Source organism: Myotis yumanensis, unplaced genomic scaffold (genome assembly GCF_028538775.1).
Source record: "Myotis yumanensis isolate MYYU_CA2020_CCGP unplaced genomic scaffold, mMyoYum1.0.hap1 SCAF_15, whole genome shotgun sequence".
Classification (NCBI taxonomy): domain Eukaryota; kingdom Metazoa; phylum Chordata; class Mammalia; order Chiroptera; family Vespertilionidae; genus Myotis; species Myotis yumanensis.
Window position 1 is genome coordinate 52,686,249 of NW_027223766.1, and position 26,446 is coordinate 52,712,694.

Here is a 26,446-nt window from a genome sequence, read left to right on the forward strand (position 1 = left end):
TGGGGGGGGGGGATTTGTGGCCTCTAACCTTTGATTACTAGGAAAGTCTTTATATATTTTTCCCTTTTTTATTAGATTTATTGGGGTGACATTGGTTAATAGAATCACATAGGTTTCAGATGTGGGTTTCTATGTTACAAGATCTGTATATTGCACTGTGTGCTCACCACTCAGAGTCACATCTTCTGTCACCAAGGAAAGTCTTTAAAAACTGTAAAACAGCCCAGCCATTGAGAGTCAACCTATGAACCAGGAGGTCATGGTTCAATTCCTGGTCAGGGTACAGGCCAGAGTTGGGGGCTCAATCCCCAGTAGGCGGTGTGCAGGAGGCAGCCAATCAGTGATATTCTCTCATCATTGATGCTTCTATCTCTCTCTCCCTTCCTCTCTGAAATCAATAAAAACATCTTTTTTTTAAAGTAAAACCAAAAAAAAGAATTAAAGCAAAAATAGGTAGAGACTACAGAATTCTTTTGAAACTAAGATAACTCAACTTTAAGTGAGGTGGGGGGATTTCCTTTTCTTAGAGGAAATCTGCTTGAGAGCCATGCAGCCTGGATCTTTAACATTATTCATGAGTTCATATTGCCAACAGCAACAGCACTGACAACGAGACCTGCCAGCACGGACCAGGTGCAGGCATTTCTGTGTGTGTCTCACTCAGCCTTCCCAGAGCCCGGGGGGGTAGGGACTATCACTCTCTTCCCCAATTCACAGACAAGATCACTGAGGCACAGAGAGACGGCGCAGCACGCTCCATCTGTGTTTCTGCTGCTGGGCTGTGGAAAAGGACCCTGAGATAGAACTTCAAGGCAGAATGTTAAATAATTGGTTTTTCCGGGCCTCACCTCAGACAGCTGGCGCCCTAATCCCTGATGTAAGAGGAGGCTGCCACCACACTCTGATCATTGTGAAATTAATTTGCAAGATCAAGCAACGCCTGTGTCCTGTGATCGAGCCTGCTCACGGGCCTGGAGCCTGGTTGCTGGAAGGCAGGGCCGCAGTTTCCGGCCTCCATGCGGCTCACACCGCTCCCCCAGCTCTCATGGAGCCTTAGGGGCACTTCCCCAGAGACCGCCTTCAACACTGAAAAGCGCCCAAGGTTCATGAGGGTTTTTTGGGCAAAACTACATAACGACATTTCTCTTCTGCAGACAGAGCAGGTTTTCAAAAAAGCTGAGAACTGTTTCTGCCTACTTTCAGCAAGCGGGGAAGGAAACACTGCCGTAAAAAGTCCCTGGAGCCTCACTAGTCGCATCAGCAACACCGTCTCCCTCGCCACACCTAACTTCAGGTCACAGGGGACCACCCTCCAGCCTCGGTATCCCCAGAGGAGCACAGAGGCCTGCCTCCCGAGGAGAAAATGAAGCAGGCGTCCGCCTGTCTGGCCATGTGGGAGCTCACAGCGCTGGCAGCTGCCTGGAGAAGACATAGACCTGAAATGCTGTCCTCTCGCACCAGAGACGGGAGTTAGCACAACGAGGGGTAAATACTGGTGGCGAGCACAGGAAAGGGAGGAGCAGAGGAAGGATTCTCCACCTCACTCTTCCCTTATCCGCTGTCGGCGCGCTTCTCTCTCCTCTCAAATCGTCAGGAACAGCTCCACCGAAGGATGAAGTATCTTCGAAAACCATTAGAGTCACGCTAGCTACTCTGCAGAGAGGGCACCCAGGCTAGGGCTGCAGCTCCGGTGGCTGATACACAATGGTGGTCCCTGCCCTCTTTGCTAAGAATGGAGGTGGATTACAGGGAGAAAGGGAATTCAAGGCCTTTCCCCATCCCATACAAATGAACTGCGGACTTTCTCTTTGGGGAGAAATATGCTAAAAATCTCACAAAACAAATGACACCTTGTAGTTTTGTGTCTAGCCCAGGGGTGGGCAAACTTTTTGACTCGAGGGCCACAATGGGATCTTAAACTGGACCGGAGGGCAGGAACAAAAGCATGGATGGAGTGTTTGTGTGAACTAATATAAATTCAAAGTAAACATCATTACATAAAAGGGTACGGTCTTTTTTTTTTTTTTTAGTTTTATTCATTTCAAACGGGCCAGATCCGGCCCGCGGGCCGTAGTTTGCCCACGGCTGGTCTAGCCTGATCTCTGCAATCGTTGTTATTATCTTTGTGACCTATGCCATGTGACCTATACCTCCTGAACCGTCACAGGCAAGTTCCTTCAGTGAGGGTCGGAGGGTTAAGTTCATTCAACAAGCACGGGTGAGTCTCCCCTACCAAGATGATTTACGCTGCATCAGGGCTAAGAAGCATAAGCCAATCACACATAACTAAGAGAAATGTCATCACCCGGGAGAATAAGAAACAGTCCCCAGGCCCTGAATTAGCCATTAAAATGGACCTCTGAGGTGAGCTTCACCAAATGCACAGCAATTATAAAGATCCCCAGACACAGAACTTCAGGGTCGGTGGACCCTGAAATTTAGGCAAATGTCCCAGAAATCCACCAATCACTGCAATCCATTCATATGATCCGCAAGACTCAAGATGGATAAATATTCAATAAGATCAGAAGGAAACATCTCATGTGCAAGGATTCTGACCGCACAGACACTGCACTTGACTGAAACGCTGTCAGGCTTGACTCCGAGGCAGACGGAAACAATGGCCCTGCCCGCTCAGGACAGTGACTGAGCCCAGACGAGGAAAGGGCCGCTCACCTGGTCGGTGTCTGTTGGTTGCCTCGGCAGGAAGTGAGCCCCCCTGGCACCTGCGAGCTCCATTCTTGCCACCGGTCCCACCAGGGTAGTGATAGATGACAGAAGCCGAACACAGCCCTTCCAGGGCAGCTGGGCATAAAAAACAAACAGGACCATCAGTAAGTCAGTGGCCCATTCGCAGCTCAAATCGCAGAGCCTACGCATGCCCAGGGCACTTTATGTGGAAATGCCCATTTTCCTCACAACAAAGATCACGCCCACGGCCACTGGTTCTGTGAGACACAGGAGCATGCCGCCGGTCATCTTCCAGGTGCCACCGTCAAGGCTGGCACCCCAGAAAACTCCCACGATGCTCAAGGCTCCACGGAGGGACTGCACCCGCAAGTGAAATGGGCCAGCCCCTCAGCCAGCCAGCCATTCATTTACCAACAGTGTAGCCGGGGTGGGGAACCTTTTTCTGCCAAGGGCCATTTGGGTATTTATAACATTATTCGAGGGCCATACAAAATTATCAACTTAAAAATTAGCCTGCTGCCGAAACCGGTTTGGCTCAGTGGATAGAGCGTTGGCCTGTGGACTGGAAGGTCCCAGGTTCGATTCCGGTCAAGGGCATGTACCTGGGTTGCGGGCACATCCCCAGTAGGAGATGTGCAGGAGGCAGCTGATCGGTGTTTCTCTCTCATCGATGTTTCTAACTCTCTATCTCTCTCCCTTCCTCTCTGTAAAAAATCAATAAAATATATTTTAAAAAAAAAATTAGCCTGCTATAGAAATAGTCAATAAAAACTGATTTGGACATTTAAAAAAAATTAGGCTGCTATATTTGGTCAACATTTAATTAACTCACCCCTAATGTATTGGTAGGGCCAGACCAAATGATTTCTCAGGCCTTATACAGCCTGTAGGCTGGACATTCCCCACCCGTAGTTTAGAGCTTACTGGGTGGCAGGTGCTGTGCCAGATTCTGACACTCTGATGTGCGGGAAGTGCCCTGCACTGACAATATTTAAAAGTAATGCCATCAGCCCTAGCTGGTTTGGCTCAGTGGATAGAGCATTGACCTGTGGACTGAAGGGTCCCAGGTTCGATTCCAGTCAAGAGCACATATTCGGGTTGCGGGCTTGATCCTCAGAAGGGGGCAAGCAGGAGGCAGCCAACCAATGATTCTCTCTCATCATTGATGTTTCTATCTCTCTCTCCCTCTCCCTTCCTCGCTGAAATCAGTAAGAATGTATTTTAAAAGTAATGCCACCAAAGCAGGACCAGGATGTCTTTCCACATCAGACACCCCAAATGCATCCGTTCCATTTACAGCAAACACCTACGGGCGTGCCTCCTCCTCAAGGGCAGCCACACTAACCTGGAGTACATTTCCTTCTGCTGTCAATGGCAATTATGGCCTAAGAATCTCAGGCGAGGCTATGTGCCCTGTAAGTTGTGCAACAGTTGTGCTCATCTCATTCATTAGCATAGCAGTTCCCAAACTTTTTGGTCTTAAAACTCTGACATGCTAAGAAAATACTGAGGATCACAGCACGCTTGTGTGTGTGCGTGCATGTGTGTGCGTGTGTGTGTGTGTGTGTGTGTGTGTGTAGGCTACAGCTGGAGATATTTACTGTATTCAAAAATAAAACCACAAAAGGATTTAAGTATTTATGTGGCAACTCCTTTTTCTTTTTTAACATATTTTTATTGATTTCAGAGAGGAAAGGAAAGAGAGAGAGAGAGAAAAACATCAATGATGACAGAGAATCATTGATCAGCTACCTCCTGCACATCCCACACTGAGGATTAAGCCCACAACCTGGGCATGTGCCCTGACTGGGAATTGAACCATGACCTCATGGTGCATGGGACAATGCTCACCCATTGAGCCACGCCGGCCGGGCAGCATTTCATTCATTTTTATGTCTACTCCACCATCTGGATATACTGCACTGTACTTATCCATTCACCTGCTAATGTATGGACGAGGTGTTGAAGAATGAGTGGTGGGGGGATGGCATTCTAAGCAGAGGGCGAGATGTGCTAAAATTAAAAACAAGCAGACCAGGGAATCAGGACTTTGTAAACGAAGGGCACCGTGCTCCAGTGGGACTGGGGCACGACCTGGGTGGGGAGTGCCAGAGGCGAGGCCGGGATGCTGCCAGGCCACTGCCCGCTGCCCCCAGCAGGCTGCCTGCTTCTCCTGCCCATCCCTTGTGTTTAGGCCCATTTTTTCTGTTCGCTTATTTCAGATAACAGTTGCCATAATCACATATCTGACCAGCTTCGTCAGATCGCCTTACCGCCGAGCCACAGGAAGTCGTTCACGGCGCGGAGCAGCTCCACGGCCATGTGGTAGTGCACCAGGGAGTCCTGCAGCATGCCCGCCTGCAGGCACAGGTCCCCCACGTGCTTCCGCATGCGCCCCTGGCACCTCTTCTTGTAATGTCTGAAAGATAAAACGCGTGGAAACACATCACTGCGAAGGCCCGACTTCTGCCCCCCGGCACACTGGCTAAGCAGCTACGCAGCTCTCTCGCTACAAAAAAAAAAAAAAAAAAGCTACAAAGGCAACTAGAGGCTCTATCAGGACAGCCAGCAGCCATCATTGCCAGTATGCGAGCTGGAGCGGTCCTGGCGTCTAAGTTATTTTTTCAGTGTCACAGGGAGAAACAACTCCCACCGTGTGTTTCACCTGGACAATATGAGCGCAGGAGTTTTCTTTTCAGATGTTCTGATCACAACATTAGCACAAGAAAGTATGTTGCAGCTTTTTAAAAACACGATTAACTTCCACTTCCTTAACTTCAAACGTATTATTATTTTATAAAGAGAGTGAGGCTGCCTATTATAAGCCAAGCATTTGGCTTCTGCAAACAAGACCTGGATCTTCACGATTTCAGAGTGAGCGTTAGTAATGCTTTGCGCGGGCGGGGCCTGGGCGCTGACAGCTCTTTAAATGTTGGCAAGGATGTGCCATTAAATAATGCAAAGGCTTTGAATTCCATGTCAACTCAGAAACCAAAGAAACTACACCAAAAGCTTCCTTCATCATTTTTAAATAATCTCTTGACTATTACATTTCTTAGAAGATATGATTTTTTTTAAGAAAAGTCACAGCTATAGTAACTCTTCCCTGACCATGGAAAGCAATAGTATCAAGAGTAAAAACCCGGATGGAAATCCAGAAGGTGGGAGGGGTCCAGCTAAACAAATGTTATTGGCAGGTTTCAATACGAAGTTACATCCTATCAGATCTAACTCTAATGAGCTCCACAAACTCTTTTTCTTTGGCTACCCTGGAATTTAGCTTTTTTGTTCCAAATACTCAGATCATCACATAAGGCAGAGAGGGATAGAAGGGGACTCACCAGCCTCCCTCCCGTCCCTCCTATGGCCCCACTCACAAGCCCTCCCCACGGGAAAGTACTACATCCATATGCCTCTGCCATCCCAGCCGGACATGTCATCTCTGCCCCCCACGGGTCACCTCAAGAGCCTTCTATGTTCGTCTAACCCCCTGTCCTTGACCACACACACACACACATGCTCAGCGTAACCTTCCCAAAGCACTTCAAAGCCTTCAAAGGTTCTCCAGTTCAGGTCCAGCCCTCTCACTACTTCCCCACACCCCACAGCCGCACTGAGGTACTGAGGTCCCCTGTGACCTGACCCTTCCACCTCGCTACTGCCCACTCTCCTTAGGGCTCAGTGTGACTGTCAGTTTCTCAAGCGAGCCTTCCCTGCCTCCAGCTTCTGCACACTGAGCTAGGAATCCCTGCCATGTTCCTAGAACACTCTGTGCTGAATCAACTTCTGGTATCTGTAAGCTCCAAAAGGGCAAGCATGTTTTGCTTAATATTGTGTATCCACCCTTCTTCCCCCGGACACTCAAAATCAAATGAATGGATGGGTCGCAAAGGTACACGCAGCCGCTCCTGCCCAACCCACTCCTTCCTCCAGACAGCAGCGGAGGGACTACCGCTCCCCAAGGTCACCCCTGCTGGCAGCCTTCTCTGCCACCTGAGCCCCCTCTCTGCCCCTTCGCCTGGCTCACTCCGACTTTATCTTGAGAAGTCAATACAGAGCCCTCTCCCACCAGGAAAGCTTCCCTGGAAATCCCTCTAGCTCTCAGCTGGGCTGCCCTCCATAGCAGGTCGGCCTAGTTACTCTCTGGGTGTCTGTCTGTCCATCCCTTCCATCGAGACCATGACCTCTAGGAGGGCATTTGGGAAGAGGAGAAAGAGAGATGAAGGAAGGGAGGAGAAAGAGCGAAATCACAGCCCAGCCTGGCCAGTGTGGCTCAATTGGTTGAACGTCATCCCATGCATCAAGGAGTCACTGGTTCGATGCCCAATGAGGGCACGAGCCCAGGTTGCAGGCTTGATCCCCCGTGCGGGGCCTCCAGGAGGCTGCCGACCAATGTTGATGTTTCTCTCTCACCAATGTTTCTATCTCTCTCCCTTCCTCTATAACTATAATCAAGAAAAACATTTTTTTTTTTAATCACAGCCCAGGCCCCAAAGTCAAGTACTCTCACAAATGTGCACACGCCACTGGAGCTGTCAGGGAAAAGGCTCATTGAGCACCTGTTCGAGCGTCTCACTCTGAGACCCACATGACGCGCTGAAGAGGAACGCTTATCTTCACCTGATGCGAAATAACGGAGAGTCATACAAACGGCACCAAGCTTCAGGCGCAGCTCCGTCCCCCTGAGAAAGCGGATCCCTCTGCCCGGCGCAAAGCTTCACCCGCCCACACGAGGGCAGTGCGAGGCTCCCTCACCTGCTGTGCTCTCCTGCTCTAATCAGGAAAAGAACTGTGTCCAAAACCAAGTTCTCTTTCCCCAACAGTGACATGATTCTCCACTTGTAACACGCGGCTGAGTTTACCAGTACTACCATGATATTGACCCACAGGAGATTTTTAAATTAGACTGATTTTTTAAAAGAATTTACTCCTAACCTGATAGAGTAAAATCTGCTTTAAAGCATCCTGCCTGAACGCTTCAAAAAAAGTAAATTATTCCCTCTTCCAGCACAGGACACTCGCTCGCAGCATGGGAGCCACAGCCCTCTGAGAGGGAGGCCTCCCCTGCCCAGTCACTTAGGGAAAGCACGTTAAGTCTCACAGGAGGCCAGGAGGTGGCTCAGGAGAGGGGCCTGATGTCTAGGAGTGACCGCAGCTTGTGGCATACCTGCATGGGGGGAGCTGGAGAGAAAGGAGGAACCCAGCAAGGCTATTCTCACACCGATCCCCTGGGAGCGGGTGAGTGACCACAAAGGCCCTGCGGTCCAGGGCATGACCAGCCCTCACGGGATCCCCGCCACGCATTTTCCAAGCCGCACAGCTTCAAGTTCTGGAACCTGCTACACTTATTTGTGTTTTGTTCTCCCCGCCCCAGAATGTGACCGAATCTTGCAGGAAGGCAGCCTGTCTCAATTGAGGTGAAAGTGCTCACACTTGGACCAAAGCATTAAAGAGCCCAGGCCTCCTGGCCATGGTGGTGGCAAAACCTTTCCCCACGGGTGGGATGAGTCCTAGGTTACCAGAGATGGTCCCTTCGGGACATGTCCCTCAGTGACACACATCAGCCTCAGCACACACAGAAACAGCCACTTCCGGCCAACACAGGGTTCAAGGTAAAGGCTGCTGCAGGTAAGGGCCGTACAACCACAGAAGGTGAAACGCGTGTCTGGCTCTGACCGCTTATTGGCTGGAGAGTGGGCACCAGGGTCAATGAAAGGTCCTGGTGTCCACAAGGACTATGAGCTGGCTGCGTACGAGCAGCGGTACCTTCCTGACACTTGGAAAAGTCGCCCTCGGAAAGGGGCATAAGACTGGTGTTGATTTTCGAGGCGCCTCCGCCCCTTCGTAGGTTGCTAAGGCGAAGCGAAGTCCTGGCATGCTCAAGGGGAAAGCAAGAGAAACTCCGGGGGCCGCTTCCTCCAACGGCGTCCCCTTGCTGGTGACCGTGGCCACGAAACCCTGCCATGCACACAGCCGCAGCCAAGAGCCACGTGCCAAATGCACTCAGTTAAAAGCCAGAATCAAGCAAGGCGCTCGACCTTCTAGGTTAAAGCAGCCCAGGAGAGAGCCCTCGCGGCCCCGGAAATAGCATCTCCCTTCCTTGTACGAATGAAAAAATTAATACAGGCTCGTTGGTTACAAATACTAAGTAAGAACAACAAGGTCCCCAAAGCAAGTATTTCAACAGAGACCAAACACCAGTGGGTTACATGCTAAAGCAGCTAATAAAATTTTAGAAAATAAAAGGATGACCAGGATGCTACACGGGTCAAGGCAGCAGCAAGATTTTGTTCTGAAAGCGATGGAGGCGAGGAGGAGGCAGCACGGATGGAAATCTAGCTACTTTCCAAGCAGAATGTTCCCAGCCTACCTTTTCAGACCCAACAACATACTCACAGGGCGGTATGAGAGAAAAGAAAAGGAAAAGAAAGGAAAGAGGAACAAGCAAAAATTAGAAACACATAAGAACAAAAATAACTTTGGCAGCTACAACTCTCCATGTACAGGAATTTGAATTTACGGCGGGCGCCGAGGAGGCTGGGGACACACTCGACGCCTAAGTAAGACCCACCCACTCCTGGGCTCCCGGGGGCCTGGGCCTGAAGTTAGCGGCATCTGCCAGGAAGCCCGTCAGGGGGTCAGTTCACCAAACCCCAGCGGGACCTACTCCTGGACATTTCCCTTTGGGCTACGAAATCCTATCTCATCTCCCCTCTACGCTTTGTATCACTCCTGCCCCAAAGCACTGTGGTAAAGGTGAGTGACTATGGAGCCATGGAGGCCACAGCAGGTTAGCAGTGACTAGAGGGGATGGGTCTGATTGGGGGTCACTGGTATCCCACTGGAGTTCAAATGACGCTGAGTGTTTGGAGAGCGGTTAGAATAGGATGGGCCGTGGGTCTGCAGCCTCGAAGCCTAGAAGTTGATAAGCAAAAGTCACCCAGCGGCCTGTGCAGTGGGGAGAAGCCAGTCTCTGCCACCTGCAGGCTGTGGTGACATGGGGAGGACAGGGAGCCCTGGGCGCTATGCAGCCCCGTTCCATAAGGGATGAGCCACCTGACAGCCCAGGAGGCTCAGCAGCTCTGCCCTCGACAGCTGCCCAGACTCCTAAACCAGCCCCTCAGCTCCCAGGAGTGGGAGGGAGCGCTGGCACATGATCACAGGGCCCCTGCCATCCAGCATGCGTCATGGGTATGGCAGGCCTTGTCCTTCCCTCAGACCTTATAAACGTGTCCGGGGAGAAAGGAAAAATTACTCCAGACCCTGCAAGGCACCACACACAGCCGTGATGGGCTGATCTGCGCTTCTCACTGGCAGAGCTGGCCTGGGCCATTTTTTTCTCAATTCTGTGACATTTTCTCTGCCAACTTAGCAACCACCAGAAAGGCAGTGTTTGACCTTAGGGTCCATTCAAGAAACACACTGAGCGTCAATTTGCAGCAGGCCTTGGCCTGCGTGCACATGTCAGTGACTCCTCACCTGCGAGACCATCGTCTGAAGTCTACATTGGAGGGAGGAAAGACGCAGAGTGGCCAAGACAGGAAGCCCAGGCCACGTGGCTCCCCGGCTCCCCTAGCAAAGGGGCCATGTCTTGGCAAGCAGTGGTAGCCCTGGCTTGCATCTAGTCCTCTGCTGGACAGATGCCGCCATGGCAACCGGGAAGAGGGAGAGAGGGAGAGGGGGAGAGGGGAAGAGGGGGAGAAGGGGAGAGGGGGAGAGGGGGAGAGGGAGAGAGGGAAAGAGGGAGAGAGGGGAAGGGCCCAGAAGAGCTCATCTGCAATTCCAGTGCAAAGTGAAGCTGTCGACTTAACCGCAGGGAAAGCGTGAGGACCGACCTTCTGCCCCAGCCACACTCCCTGTTCTGCGGACACTGGAAACACAGTCCCATCTGAGTAAGGAGCCCTCTGGGAAGTCCCTGGGGGTGTCCCTGAGATCCTGGGTCTGACACTGTGGCTACCAAGTGGCAAGTGGGGTTGACCCATGCACAATACCCGGTCTGGGCACCGGGAGACACGGGTCCGCTTCCAGCTCAGCTGGCACTGGTCCTACCACCTGTCCAGACTTGGCCTCTCCTCTAGAACCACGGATGACCCTGAAGAAGTAAGTTTCATCTGGGCTCTAGGGCAGCGCTGTCCAACAGGCATACAATGTGCGCCACATGAGTAAACTTTTCTAGTTGCCATATTTAAAAAAGTAAAAAGCAAAAGTAAATTATTGAAACTGATTTAATAACTTATTTTATTTAACCTAATATATGTAAAGTATTATCAATCTGACATGTAGTCAATATCAAAACATTAATGAGGTATTTTACTTTATTTTTTTCTGTTCTAAGTCTCCAAAGCTGATGTGCATTTCTCTTACAGCACATCTCGGCTCAGACTAGCCTCTCCCTGGTGCTCAAGAGCCACAGGGGCTCTGGCAGCTGTATTGGACAGCAGCTCCGGGGGGTTCTACTAGGGGACGCGGCTGAAAAGGGGGAGTCAGTGTGCACACTAACCCTAAGAGGATTTCCCTGAGGCAAAGGCTGTCCTGTTTTGAAAAGGCTAAACACGAATGGACTGCACCTTTCTACCCTTTCCTGCCATGAAGTTCCACCCGGGTCCCTTCTGGGTGTCAGGAAGCCCCCCAAGCTCGCAGCCGGGACCCGGGGCCTCCAGGTGAACTTACCTACTGTCCGTGTCCAGGCCCACAAAGTCCTTCTTCTCGAAGGGGACGCAGAGCAGGGGGACCTTGTCCCCGGACTTGTCGGTGGCCCTGTCCAGACGCTTGGACTCGAGCACAATGAAGAGCGACTCGATGAAGTCCTCGATCCTCTTCTCCACGCCCGGGCAGTCCTCGTAGCTGGGGTAGAAGGCCACATCGGTGCGTGGCTGCTCGGCGATCTCCCCCTGCAGCCCGAAGACGAAGAGCCTGGAGTCGTAGAGGGTGGAGCCGTAGATCTCCTTCTGCATGTGGAACTTCTCGAAGGTCTGCGGCCAGTCCTTGGCCGAGCAGCAGTCGGTGATGGTGACGAGGCCCACGACCTTGCGGTGGGTCTGGAAGTCGCCCCACTCGTTGTTCTCGGGCGGGTAGTGGTGCCGGTAGCGGATGTACAGCACGCGCTGGGAGTCCCGCACGCTGATCTGGCTCACGGAGCAGATCCTCTTGTAGATCCGGAAGAAGTTCTCTTCGGAGACGACCCCCACGGGCTGCACCACCACGAGGAGCGTCTGGTGGTCCTCGGCGCACTGCATGTAGTCCGGGACGCTCATGGCGAAGTCCCTGCCCGAAGACACGAAAGGAGACTTTGAGACGCACGCGGTCGGTTGTGAAGGCTGCTTAGGGTTGGGGACTGACGCTGACCACCTGGGAGGCAGGGTACACCCCACGCGAAGCCATGGAAGACAGCGTGTCCCCCGAGTTCTGCAGATGACTGCCACAGCTCCCACCACAGTCCCCCCACTCCTGGACTGGGCTCCGAGCTCCTGCAGAAAAGGGGCTGCCCCTCATTTTCTGCTCCCGCCCGGCTGGGCACTGGTGCCGTCAGTGCTCAGGCATGTTTGCTGAATGAAGGAAGGAACAAATGAGAATACAGTGAGAACAAGCACAGTGGGATCCAAAGGTCTGGACTTGAACTCCAGGCTGCCTAAGCTCCTAAGTTGCAAAATCATGGAGATAAGAAAACGTGCCTTATGAGAATCTATCTGGGTTCAGGAAGGTCGCTAGGTGAAATACCCAGCACACTGCCTGACAGAAAAAGAGGGGTCCTACACATTTACCATCCCTCCGTTATAAACGGTGGTGCCCTGGGAGAGCTTTCGTAACCTGTCTGAGCCAATACTGTCGGACATCAAAAGGAAACCAGAGTACATGATTAGCAGCACTGCTGAAGAATTAAATTAGATTACCCATAGGAAAGTATCTGGCCCATAGAAGGTACTCCAAAGTGTTTGTTGAATGAATGACTAAATGAACTGAATACCGCCCCCTCCCAGAGACCATCACAATGGAAATGGAAATGCCAGGAAATCTGAAGACCACGGTCAACTCCGGACTCTACACTAACCACGTGGGTGACCAGGGGCAGGCCTGTCTGCGTCTCTAAACCCCAGTTAAATGATGAATAAAAATGAGGATAGTCACACAAGCCTCAAAGGGCTAGTGAGTGGACGCTCTGGTTTTGTTTGTTTTTTTAAAATATATTTTATTGATTTTTCACAGAGCGGAAGGGAGAGGGATAGAGAGTTAGAAACATCGATGAGAGAGGAACATCGATCAGCTGCCTCCTGCACACCTCCTACTGGGGATGTGCCCGCAACCAAGGTACATGCCCTTGGCCGGAATCTAACCTGGGACCTTTCAGTCCAAAGGCCGATGCTCTACCCACCGAGCCAAACTGGTTAGGGCGATGCTCTGGTTTTGATATTGTACCAGAGTGTGGCCAGCTGGCACCACCAGGGGGAACTGGGCACAGGGTCTGTAGGCTCTCTCACTATTATTTCTTACAGATGCACAGAAATCCATACCATATCTCCAAATTAAAATTCTAATTTTTTAAAAAGATACTGAGATGAAATGGGGTCCCTCAGCCTGGCCTGCGCCCTCTCGAAATTTGGGACCCCCGAGGGATGTAGCCGTTCCGAGGTGGCAGGTGGCCAGGGAGGAGCCCAGCCGGGGCCGGGTGCAGCTCCACTGCCACTCATCCTGGCCTTGCTGCATCTGCTGCCGGTTTTGCTCAGTGGACAGAGCATAGGCCTGCGGACTACAGGGTCCTGGGTTCAATTCATGTGAAGGGCACAGACTTCAGTTGCAGGCTCCTGGCCCTGGTCGGGGGCACCGCGCAAGGCAACCAATCCATGTGTCTCTCTCACATCGGTGTTTCTCCCTCTCCCTTCCACTCTCTCTAAAAAGCAATGGAAAAAATATCAGGTGAGGATTAAAAAGAAATAATAAAACTAATATATTTCTCACCCAGCCAGTGTGGCTCAGTGGTTCAACATTGACCTATGAGCCAGGAGGTCATAGTTCAATTCCCAGTCAAGGCACATGCCCAGTAGAGGGCGTGCAGGGGGCAGCCGATCAATGATTCTCTATCATCATTGATGTTTCTACCTCCCTCTCCCTTCATCTCTCTGAAATCAATAAAAACATATATATATTCTTCACCTTTGTAGTTCCTCAAAAAGTTAAATAGTTACCATATAACAAGCAATTCTACTCCTAGGTACATACCAAAGAGATTTGAAAAACCTATGTCCACACAAAAACTAGCTCACAAATGTTTGTAGCAGGATTATTCATAAAAGCCAAAAATTGGAAACTGCAAGAACATCCATCCGCTGATAAAGAAAACAGTCTGGCCCTGACTGGTGTGGCTCAGTGGATAGAGCATCGGCCTGAGGACTGAAGGGTCCCAGGTTCGATTCCGGTCAAGGGCATGTACCTTGGTTGTGGGCACATCCCCAGTAGGAGGTGAGTAGGAGGCAGCTGATCGATGTTTCTAACTCTCTATCCCTCTCCCTTCCTCTCTGTAAAAAAAATCAATAAAATATATTTTTTTAAAAAAAGAAAACAGTCTGTCCACACAATATCACTCAGCGTTAAAATGAAACAAAGTACAGATACGCCTGCAACATCATGACCCTTGAAAATATTGTGAAAGAAGCCAATCATAAGAGGCCACATATCCTACGGTTCCATTTATATGAAACTAGAGGCCCCGTGCACGAAATCTGCATACTGTGCTTTTATTATATAGGATGCCCCAAAAATGCAAATCCATAGACAGGAGGTAACCCTGCGGCTGCTGGGCAGCGGAGGGAGGGCGTGACGGCCCATGGTAGGAGACTTCCTCCTGAGTGATGAGATGTTCTGGGATAATCATGTTGCCCGACAGTGACGACACTGAAACGTGTTCCCTTTACGTGGGTGGATTTTATGGCATGTGAACACTCTCAGGAAAGCTGTTATCTGAAAACTATCTTTTTTTTTTAAAAGAGTAGATTCTCTCTCTTTTTTTTAATATGTTTTATTGATTTTTTTACAGAGAGGAAGGGAGAGGGATAGAGAGTTAGAAACATAGACCAGCTGCCTCCTGTGCCCACAACCAAGGTACATGCCCTTGACCGGAATCGAACCTGGGACCCTTCAGTCCGCAGGCCCACGCTCTAGCCACTGAGCCAAACCGGTCAGGGCTGAAAACTATCTTTCTTGACACCACTCTTCCCTCTATACCAGCGGTTCTCAACCTTCTGGCCCTTTAAATACAGTTCCTCATGTGTGACCCAACCATAAAATTATTTTCGTTGCTACTTCATAACTGTAATGTTGCCACTGTTATGAATCGTCATGTAAATATCTGATATGCAGGATGGTCTTAGGAGACCCCTGTGAAAGGGGTCGCGACCCACAGGTTGAGAACCGCTGCCCTAGATGCTGAGTTTGCCACACAATTTAAGGAACACAAACAAGTCGAACCAGACCTCGCCCAGGGCTCCCCGGCACTGTGTTGGGGTGCCAGCACCTGCCCTGAGGGCACGCAGACCTCGCCCGGGGCTCCCCAGCACTGTGTTGGGGTGCCAGAACCTGCCCTGAGGGCACGCAGACCTCGCCCGGGGCTCCCTGACACTGTGTTGGGGTGCCAGCACCTGCCCTGAGGGCACGCAGACCTCGCCCGGGGCTCCCTGGCACCTGCCCGCGGGCACTGCGGGGCCTGACTGTAGCTCGACCTGCAGGCTGTCAGGGGCCCGGCCTCCGCTCAGGGACCCGAGCGCCGGCTCCGGCTCCGCAGTGTGAGCCGGGCCATGACCTGTGGCGCCGCCCCCGGGCGCCCAGCAGAAAGGCCCGGGGAGAACGGGGACCGAGGAGAACGGGACAGCGTCGCGCAGGAGGGAGCCCGAGACGCCCAGCAAGTGCAGGGCCGACTCCCGCGGGACCTCTGAGCACCCACGGGACCCACCAGGGACCTTCTATCCGGAGGAGCCTGAGGGGGACAGGGACGGGGCGCACGGGGTCAGGGGGCAGGAGGGGAGAGAGGACCAGCCCGGCCGGGCTCACCCGGGGCCCCCAGACCCCAACACGCACCCGGGGGTCCCCACACTTCCACACGCACCCGGGGGCCCCCACACTTCCACACGCACAGAGGGTCCCCACACTTCCTCACACACACCCGGGGGTCCCCACACTTCCACACACACCGGGGGGCCCCCACACTTCCTCACACACACCCGGGGGTCCCCACACTTCCACACGCACAGAGGGTCCCCACACTTCCTCACACACACCCGGGGGTCCCCACACTTCCACACACACCGGGGGGCCCCCACACTTCCTCACACACACCCGGGGGTCCCCACACTTCCACACGCACCGGGGGCCCCGGACCCCGCCCGGCCCGGGCCCGAGCCGTGGGCTGGAGGGAAGCGGGAGGGGAAGGGGCGACACTGCGGAGCGGGGCGGGTCCTGGGCAGGCGGGGACAGGCCCCGGGACGGGTGACCCGCCGCCACAGGTGCATCAGGACCCGCGGGGCGGGCGGCCGGCAGGCGGCTGAGGCGACCCCCGCGGGACGCTGCCTGGCGCCGCCGCCGCCACACGGGGACAGACCCCCGCCGCCCCCTGGGCCCCCCCGCCACCCTGCACTTACACAGCGGGGCGCCCTGGGCCGAGCCCGAGCCAAGCAGCGGGCGGCGGCCGAGCAGCCGGGGCCGCGCTCTGAGCAGCAGCTTCCGACTTGGGGGGCGGGGCCGGCCGGCACGCTCCTGCGCATGCGCGCCCTTCCGGGCCGTGATCCGCTCCGGGTTTTAGAAGAGACGTCGGGAGGGGCGGGGAGGGACGGGGAGAGGGGCGGGAGGGGCGGGGCAAGGGCGGGAAGGGGGAGGGGAGGGAGAGGGAGGATGCAGACCCCAGGGAAGAGCGGGGAGGACGGTGGAGAGGAGGGAGGAAGGGCGCCAGTGTAGCGAACACAAGGGGCTCCAGGCTTGGAGTGTCTGAGCCGAAGGGACGCAAGTCTGGTTAAAAGGAAAAGTTCTTGTTTGTACTTGGACATAAAGGAGGCCATGGGTGCAGAAGCACTGCTTTGTTTAGTCACGTGTTGACGTCTTTTTCTGTAATTGGCTCCGGATTTGGATAATTACCTATTAATTTTATTTATGGATTCGTTTATTTACTTATTTGCAGTTGGCTTAAACGTATCCCACGGTGGTTCAGGCCAAGCCCTTACATTTTCTGAGCTTCGTTTTCTCACTGATAAAATGCAGATTAGTTTCCTAATTAGTTTTTTACCATAGGCATGTGTTTCTTTTTTAATTAAAACATGCGGTATAATGGAGCCCAGCTGGAGTGGCTCAGTGGTCCTATGAGGGTGATTGTGGTCAGGGCACATGCCGCTGTTACAGACTTGATCCCCACTGTGGGGGCAAGCAGGAGGCAGCCAATGGATGATGCTCTCTCATCACCAATGTTTCTCTCTCTCTCTCTCTCTCTCTCTTTCCCTTCCTCTCTGAAATCAATAAAAATATATTTTAAAAAAATAAAAAACATATAATGGAGGACAGGCTTGGTTCTCTCAGCAAATACAGCAGCCATGGAAAAAGTACCTGAGCCCTCACTTTGCTTTAAGCCAGCAAGCATTTATTGACTCTCTATGTGCCCAGTACTGTTTTATGACTTATTTTATTATTCATCTATAATAATAAAAGCATAATATGCTAATTATACCGGAAGTCCTCCAGTTGACCTTACGGATGAAGCCGGGGCTGTGAGGGAAGCCCGGGCCCCGGGTGCCAGAGGGAAGCTGGTGCCAGCAGCCAGGGAAGGAAGGCCTACTCTTGCACAAATTTGGTGCATTGGGCCTCTAGTATTTTTTATAAAATAATCATGTGCTCTCCCTCATCCCTGCCCAGAGCCCGTGGAAAATCAATTGAGTTTTTATAGAATTGTTTTCCGAGGAGTAGGAATGAGTTATCAACAGAACACATCTTCAGGGCAAACCAAGTGGAGCGGATGTCCAGTGTGCCTGCCAGCCAGCCAGCAAGGGTTTCCAACAGAGGCGCCCAGGAGCTGAGGGAGAAGTATGCTGCGCTCAGCACAGCCAGGGGTGAACCTGAGGGGGCGGTGAGGGATTAAAGAAGACATTTAAAGAATGAAGCTGGGGCCGGGTGGGACGCTGCTCTCGGATGGAGAGACAGCGCCACGCCTGCAAGCCGAGTCTTTGTTTTATAGCAGATTCCACGAGGCAAAGCAAGGGCTGGTCAAGATGTTTACAAAGTTCTCAGGGGTTTCGGAGCTACTCAGTTACATGCACCTGAACTCCATCAAGCTTTGTTTTGGCAGCACTTGCTGCACCTCCCGCAGCCCATATCACTCAGCCACCTGGGACCACAGGTTCGGACCATAAGGTCAACCTTACAACTACTATATAGCCTTTGGCTATCATTGTTCTGGGAGGGCTTTGCCCTCCAAGCTGGGACCTGCACGTGGCTTTGCCAGGAGAGGACCGTGCCCTCTCATTAGTCTGAGGCTTGAACCTGTCCAAACGCTGTAGCCGCTCCCCACAGAGAAGGCCTCTAGGACACCACACAAAGCTGCCTGAGGCGGCTGCTCCGTGGTGGTAAGCGTGCAGGTTGATGGTCATAGAGCATAGAAAACAGACATGGAAGGCAGCCAGTCTTTTTTTTAAAAAAGAGGTCTGGAAAGGACACCATGGGGCTGGAGTCACACGAGTGGCTGCTATTTTGGGATCCCAGTCTGGGCTGTCTGACCCACGGCCTGGGCTCTTTCCATGGCCCTTTTTTGTTCTTCTTCTGCCTATAAATGGGTAAGACAAGCAATTTGGAAACAACATTGAAAGCCAGCAACGGAAACATTGCTATTTGTACAGCACGTCTCTGTTTACAATGGACTCGCTTATACTGATTGATTTTATTGTTCCAGCTCAATCTGTGGGGGAGGGAGGGAGGAAGCTAATCTGCATTTTACCAGTGAGAAAACGAAGCTCAGAAAATGTAAGGGCCACACGGCCCCCAAGCCAGCAAATGAGGGTGTCCAGCCCAGTCCCAGGGCTGTCTTGCTCCTGGGGTTGTGTTCCTATTGTGTGCCACGCCAGCACGACCAAGGGTGATCCCGAGTGGGGGAGTAAAAGGATTAAGGAAAGACAGACAAGAGTATAATAGCTGGGTCTCGGTGGGATGCTGCCTCCCTGATGAGGAGACAGCGCCCACACCCACAAGCCGTGTCTTTATTTTGTAGCAGATGCCACGAGGCAAAGCAGGGGCGTGATCAAGTTGTTTACAGCATTCTTGTGAGTTTCAACCCTACTCAACTACATGCACCCGAACTCTATCACAAGGCACGTGGGGCTACATGTTTGGACCATAGGTTCAAGCTTACAACCTCAGCCGTTGGCTATGATTGTGCTGGAGGGCAGGGCTGGGACTTGCACGTGGCAGTGAGAGGACCCTGTCCTTTCATTAGTCCGAGGCTTGAACCTGGCCAAGACACTGTAACCTCGCCCCACACTATTGTAGCTTTAACATTTCCTGAATGTAGAGAATTCAAAGAATACACCAAACCTGCTCTCAAGGAGTTTGAAGACACACACGTAAAGTAGGGAAGGAGCCTCTGAAATCATCAGGTCTAACCCTCACACCAACACCAGGAGCCCCTCTGCACATGTCCTCCCAGAGGGGGACAGCGGCATGACACGGGCCCTATGATGTGAGACCGAGTCTGCTTCCCTCAAACAACCAGCCGTGAGTCTCGGAGCTGAGGGCCAGCACCTGGAGCTGAACACCATCCCTGAGCCGAGTCGGCAGCACAGGTTGGAGCGCCCGCTGCTCCTCTCACTGTGGGAGTCATCCCTTCACACGGCTGTTATTGGTGTTAAATAACATCAAGTATGGGAAAGGCCTTGGAGACAGAGAGTGGCAGATCTAAGTTCCGTCCCAATTCCGTCCCCAGCTACTCGTATGGCTTTGGGCTAGCCGCTAGGATGATCATATATTTTGACTTGCCTGGAACAGGCCCAGTGTATGGCTGTTGTCCTGGCTAAAGAGGTCTGGCTGGGTGATATGGTCACCTGACACTGGGCAAAACCCATCAGCTCGCGGATCTCTCAGGAGTATTTTAAAGGCTCCCTTGCTCCTTTCCATGTCGTAGGGCTGGCTCTCCTGACCACTTGGTGTCAAGTGTCTCCTGGGCTCCTACCTCCCAAGCCAAGAGCAAAGAGAGTCCTTCATTAACTCCATTTATTTAGCACCACTAAGAACCAGGCGCGTGAGCAGTTCTTTCACATCCACTCCCTCAAAATGATACAATCGGGGTGGCTACCCTTTACCTGGCAGGTCACGTGCAATGTGCTTGGCACGAATTTCTCATCCCACCCTCACAATGGCGCTCTAAGGTAGGTTGTTCTAAGGTAAGGGGACTTACACTTTTTTCCCTTCCCACGTGTGGAATAATTGAGAAATAAGACACAGGAACCAGACAATGGATATTTACAAGTCAATGTTATTACCAATACTTGATTGGAGAGGGTGCCTTACATCTGGAGCCAAAAGTTTGGTTTTGATTTACTCAATCCTTCATCTTAGAATAACTCAGACTCGAGTCGCAGCCAGAGCTGGACAACCAGAGGCCTCCCCTCAATGGTCCAAAGTCCCACAAGCTCATGAGGGACAGGGTGGGAGTCAACCCCAGGATAAGAGCCGAAGCTCAGTTTAAACCTCGCGAATGACTCTATTCTTCCTTCAGACACGACTGCAAAGTGATGGAAGTGGCTCAGGAGTTGAGCGCCTCGTCAGGATTCCCCCTCGGGCCTTCTAGTGCTCAGCTGCTGCTTTCGGAGATGGGGGGCCTTCGGGGAAGGACCTCCCTGTACAGGAACCCCATCACACCAGACTTGAGTGGGAAAGAGGCGATGAGGTTGCAGGGGAAGAAAGGAAGAGAGACCGCAGTGTCAGCCAACAGGTGGACTCCTGGAGTCCGACTCATCTCTGAGTCCCAGCGCCTGGCACAAACTCGGACTCAGCGTGATCTCTGCGAAAGGAGCGTGAATCAACCCATTCGGTGAATGAACGAATGAGTGAAACTCTAAGCCCGCCTCGGGGGTCTTATTGCGGCTCCACAAGCTGGGCTCCTAACTGGCCAATCAACGCCCTCGCTCGCCCGCCCCGCCCCGACGCCCCGCCCCTCTGCCTTCCCTCCAGCTGCGCGGAAATCCCGGACGTTGTCTTCCGGAGGCGGCCTCGGTGAGAGTGCGCATGCTCCAGGGCCGGCGTCGGCGCGGCGTCCTTTCCCCGCGGCGCCAGGGGCGAGTTTGAAAGTGGTTGCTTGGTAGACAGCTGCGCTCCACTGCCTCCCCCGCCAACTCCTCCCGCAGAACTGAGACTTATTTTGGTAACGTCATCCCCACGTCGACGCCCCACAAGCCGAGGGGAGACGGCTGCCATCGGAACCCTTCCACAGACAGGGTGAGACCAGCCGCGAGGGACCGGAAGTGACGCACAAGAGGGAGCGGAAGTACAAGGCCCCGCGCTTGTTGCCCTGGAAACCGAGCCTCCGGCCTGCGGCCCAAGTGCGTCAGCAGACGGAGGTCGCTGGCGCGGGGTGGAGAGCTGCGCGCGCCCTTGGCGGAGTCGTTGCTAGACCCGCCCCGGGGTGGGCGGTGACCAGCGCCTGCGGGTGTGCACCCCGTTATCCAGCCCAGAAATGTGTGTCAGTCTCCGGCCGCGTGCCAGGCATTGTGGTTACGGACACGGGGGTTGGGGGTGGGGATTGGACCTGCGCAGATCGCGCCATCCAGACCGCTGGTCCCCCCGCCCCCCTCTATGGAAGTACTACCCCCTGCTCATCTGGTCGATTTTCTAGCCCCAGCGTCCTGATCTCAAAGCAAACCCGCTACTCTTTTCTCATTTTTCCCTAAGCCGCGCTCCTCCGCGCTTCCTCGTCTTTTCTGCATTGTTCCTTCGTCCCGGAAGGTCCAACGAGCACATTCCTGCTCCTTGACGTGGTGCTGAAATGGCAGGTGGTTCCCTCCCATCTTCCCAGGCAGCTTTTGTTCTGGGACAGAAGTGTGGGTGATGGACGGTCTGTCTTCTTTTCAATAAATATTTCCTAGTTTTTTTCTTTAAAAGGCATACATTGCTATCATAAGGAAAAATAAGTCATTTTTTTTTCAGAGACCAGTTCTTTGTCCTCAAAGAGCTTGTTATTTTTGGAAACACTTTTTTGGTTTAACTTTTTTATGTATATAATTTCAAACAGAAAACTGGCACGAATTGTAAAAAGAATTCCCATATGCCCTTTATCCATACTCACCAGTTATTTACATTTTTGTTTCATTTGTTTTACCATTCGATAGATATCCCAATTATGTATTTTATAGCAGCTGTTTTCTCCCTGCCCAGGATCACACACTGCAATTAGTAGTCATCTTTTTTTTAGTATCCTTTTTTTTTTTTTTTTGAACAATTTCTCGGTCTTTGGTCTTGCATGACTTTAACATGTTGGAAGAATACAGGTCAGCTATTTCATAGAACTTTCCTCAATTGGAGTTTGCCTAGCACTTTCTCACGATTAGTTCAGGTTATGTAATTGTTTGCAAAACACCACAGCTGTGCTGTGAGTCCTCAGTGCATTATCTGAGGAGGCACCAGGTGTTGGTTTGTGCCGTTGTTTGTCATGTTAACTTTGATCACTTTACTATTGTCGAGTCAGTGGAGCTTCTCCACTGTAAAGTTACTGTTTTTCCCATCGTAATTAATAAGTAACTGTGGGTTTTTTAAGCTACTTTGAGATTATATAAATAGCCTAGTCTCCATCACACTTTCACCAATGAATTTAACATCCACTGATATCTCAAGAATGATTACTGAACAGCATAGTAATGACTGTCATTTACTACTTATATTTCAAACAAAACACCATGCACTTTGACATTTGGGGGGAAATAAAATGTGTTTGTTCAGAAGAAAATAGGTGGTCAGTAAGTATTATTTACTATGTTAGGTTTCCTTCCTTTATAGATTAATAAAGAGGTTTCCTGCTTCATAGAGTATCATCTGAAGCACTAGATTAATTTTCCATCCAGATTATTCTTCTCCTGTTAGCATCTACCTCAGTGCCTGTCATTTATTTGAATTCACAAAGGAAAAATACACACACCCCATAACTGTGAGCAACTAATATTTAAGAGTACTCACATATGCATGGTAGTCACTTGTAGAACCATAAATTGTGTAAAGATAAGTTATAATATGTCCAATTTAAGAAAATCGGATTTTACATTTCAAAATAAAGTTTAAATAAAATAATTCAAAAAAAAGAAAAGAGTAACCCTGGGGATATATGAGTAGCTGCAATGCCAAGTATGGCCACCAGATGTCAGAACAAGCTAAGTAGCTACTCTAGAAAAACCGGAGTCTGGCCTAAATTAGGATTCAATTGTCTCAAATTGTGTCCAAAACCTTGGATTTTGTCACGTTGTCAGAGGAGTCTGGATCAGTCAGTTCTGGAAAAATCCAAAGTAGACTGAAGCTAGGAAGGAATTCACAATAAAGATTTAACTGAATTGGCAGTGGTTTAATTCTTGAACTGGGTGGTTTGAGAACTCAGATAATAACATTACTTTATACGTTTTATGTTACATATAAAATAATATGTAACCCAATTGGAAATATGTTGTATATAACATATCAAGTTGTTATAATTCAAATTGTATTTTTTTATACATTTGGTGTATCTTTTTAAAAATATTTTTATTGATTTCAGAGGAAGGAAGGAAGGGAGGAAGGAAAGGAGGGAGGGGAAGAGAGGGATAAAAACATCAATGATGAGACAGAATCACTGATTGGCTGCCTCCTGCACACACCCTACTGGGAATTGAGCCCAAAACCCGAAACCCAGGCCTGTGCCCTGACAAGGAATCAAACTGTGACCTCTTGGTTCATAGGTCGATGCTCAACCACTGAGCCACAGCGGCCAGGCTCACTTTGCTTTTAAAAAAAATACATGTAACCCTGACTGGTTTGGCTCAGTGGATAGAGCGTCGGCGTGTGGACTGGAGGGTCCCAGGTTCGGTTCCGGTCAGGGGAATGTACCTTGGTTGCGGGCTCCTACCCAGTGGGGAGTGTGCAGGAGCCAGCTGATGGATGTTTCTAACTCTCTATCCCTCTCCTTCTCTCTGTAAAGCATCAATAAAATATATTTTTTTTAAAAAATACATGTAAACATGTTACTTTATAACATTTCCATGACCATTATTCAGGCTCATAAACAATTACTTCCATTAATATTTTCCAAAATATTATTGGAGACTGTAATTTTTTAACTTGCCAAAAGTAACTGGAATGAACAATATTTCTATTTTCCCAGCTTCCTCTGAGCACACTGGGTAACATGGGGAGCCTCTGCACAAAGGACTAGCAGGGCATTTCGTGGCCATCTGCCAGCTGTTGGTAGCACTGTCCAGAAATGTTGAACTTTGGTGTCCTACCCTGAAACTAAAGGCACGAATGAGTCTAAAGACGGGGTAATACATCATTTTCCAAATTAGCTCATTTCAGTTCTTTCTTTCTGTAAAATTGAAGACCTGCTGAGCTGTTCATTGGTGACTCACTCAGTTTGGACCTGTACCACCATCTGATCGTCTGATGGGAGCTCTGAGACTTCACAGACACCTGCGGTAGCCGTTTCTTCTATTCCCATCTCATTTACGTGAAAAAAGTTCTCAGCCTTTACACACAAAACCTGAAACTGGAGCCCCGGCCAGTGTGGCTCAATTGGTTGGGTGTTGTCCCTTGTACCAAGAGGTCACCGGTTCAATTCTTGGTCCCAGGTTGTGGGGCTCACTCCCCAATAGGGACAGTGCAGGAGGCAGCTGATTAATGTTTCTCTCATCAATGTTTCCTCTCTCTCTCTCTCACCCTTCCTCTCTGAGATCAATAAACACTTTTTTTTTTTTTAAAGAAAAAAGAAAGAAAGAAAAAGCCCAGCAGAACTCTGTTCCATTAGCAGATGCTGGCCTCCAGCCCCTGCGGCTCTTGCACATGCTCTGTCCAACCCAGCTGGGTGCTGTGGGCCGGGAGCAGCATGCGCTGGAAATACATCTCCTTTTGGGGGACGTGTCTGAGCAGAGCTGTCAGGAAAAGTGGGTCAGCGCTTGGCTTTTCTCTTTTCACAAGTACACTACTTCCCAGAGCTTTACTTGGGCCCAAGGCCAAGTTAGCTTGGCCTTTCCAGGGCTCGCCGGGCTGCCCGCGTTCCTGCGGGCCTCGCCCGTTGGCCCAGGAGCTGGGCTGGGAGCCCGGGCCGAGGGATGAGTGACTCAGGTGGAGGTGACCTGCCTCCTTCTGACGGGAAGAGAGGACGCGGCTGCACTCGCTGCTGTTTCTGCCGATGAACCGCCGCCAGCGGGGAGCCTTCACAGCCCAAATGCATGCGTGCCCCCGCGGTTCCAGTCTCCTCCCGGGAGAAGCGCTCTCCTGCTCCTGCTCCTGCTGGCAGCTCCAGGGCCCAGGCCCGCTCCTCAGGCGAGTAGCTCCCAGCGCCCGCCCGGTGAGCTCGGCCTGGTGCAGTGCTGACCGCTCGGGGTTACTGTGACTGCGATGATGTTCCAGAGCTCAGCGCTGGGAGAACTGCGTCTGAACCTCGCTTGTCTGCCCAGTGGCTTCACGGCCTTGGGGCGCGGCTTCACCTGGCACAGCCTCCCTCTTCATCTGCCAAATGGAGCCTCGGTACTCACCACAGGGCCAGTTGTGCAGGTTAAATGCTTTGGACTTGAAAAAAGCCTAGTGTGAGAGAGGCAGCACATAGTAGGTGCTCCCACACGTCTCCAGCTTCTTCCCACCGCTAACAGGCTGACCGGTCTCATCGAAGCACGTGACTAAGCCCTTACCTCCCAGGTCGACTCAATAAGCAATTCCCTGACCGGTAAGGGCCAGGGCCTGTGCTGGGCTCTGGAGGGGGGAGAAGGCATCAGGCCCAAGCCTGGCCCCTGGAAGGGCGTAGCAGCGGTTCTCAACCTGTGGGTCTCGACCCCTTTGGCGGTCGAACGACCCTTTCACAGGGGTCACCTAAGACCATCCTGCATATCAGATATTTACATTACGATTCATAACAGTAACAACGAAAATAATTTTATGGTTGGGTCACAACATGAGGAACTGTATTTAAAGGGCCAGAAGGTTGAGAACCACTGGAATGGATAATTTCAAATGGGAAGATGAAGTTCTGGAGATGGATGGTGGTGAGGGTTTGCACCACCACGTGAATGTGCTCACGGTCACAGAACTGTCCACTTAACGATGGCTTACACAGTAAACTTTATGTTGTGTATATTTTTCAGGATAAAAATTATTTTTTAAATAAACTATCAGCTCTTGTCACTTTCCTCCAGAGAACTCTGCAATGACTTCCCACCACCCCACCCTGGACCCAGGGCTCTGCATCCCATCCTCCCGCCTCTCCCCTCCGCCCAGATGCCGGTCCACGAAGACCTTACACAGTGATAAGCCACTGGCCTGCTGGCAGCCGCTGCGACTGTGGGCTCTGCTTGGTCCCGTCATTCCTCTATCCAGGCCATTATCTGTGATGACAGGCTGGCACTGTATTTTTACAACTTGTATGATACTCCATAAAGCTAAACGCTCGTTATTACCATTCCTAAATATCTATCAAGCACTCCTAACCACACAGAGCCAGTAAGATGTAGGTTCAGCTCTAGGAAGTCCTCCTTCTAATTCCATCCAAACCCCTTTCAGTTCGCTGCCCTCCTTC

At 51.4% G+C, this 26,446-nt stretch overlaps 1 protein-coding gene across 3 annotated transcripts in view; it reads right to left on the reverse strand.

The window, feature by feature from the left end:
* TRAPPC9 (trafficking protein particle complex subunit 9) overlaps window positions 1-16,402 on the reverse strand; it is a 162,836-nt gene extending 146,434 nt beyond the window's left edge. Inside the window, exons 1-4 of one of the 3 annotated variants that reach the window (XM_070392421.1) lie at window positions 16,317-16,402; window positions 11,362-11,955; window positions 4,965-5,110; window positions 2,677-2,805 (exon numbers count right to left, since the gene is read on the reverse strand). In XM_070392421.1, coding sequence (XP_070248522.1) covers window positions 2,677-2,805; window positions 4,965-5,110; window positions 11,362-11,945 — 859 coding nt within the window. In that variant the 5' untranslated portion in view covers window positions 11,946-11,955; window positions 16,317-16,402. Of the gene's footprint in view, window positions 1-2,676; window positions 2,806-4,964; window positions 5,111-9,061; window positions 10,335-11,361; window positions 11,956-16,316 lie in introns of those variants that run through there. The other 2 variants (XM_070392420.1, XM_070392422.1) reach the window with 2 other exon arrangements.
* Between the last annotated feature and the right edge of the window lie 10,044 nt (window positions 16,403-26,446).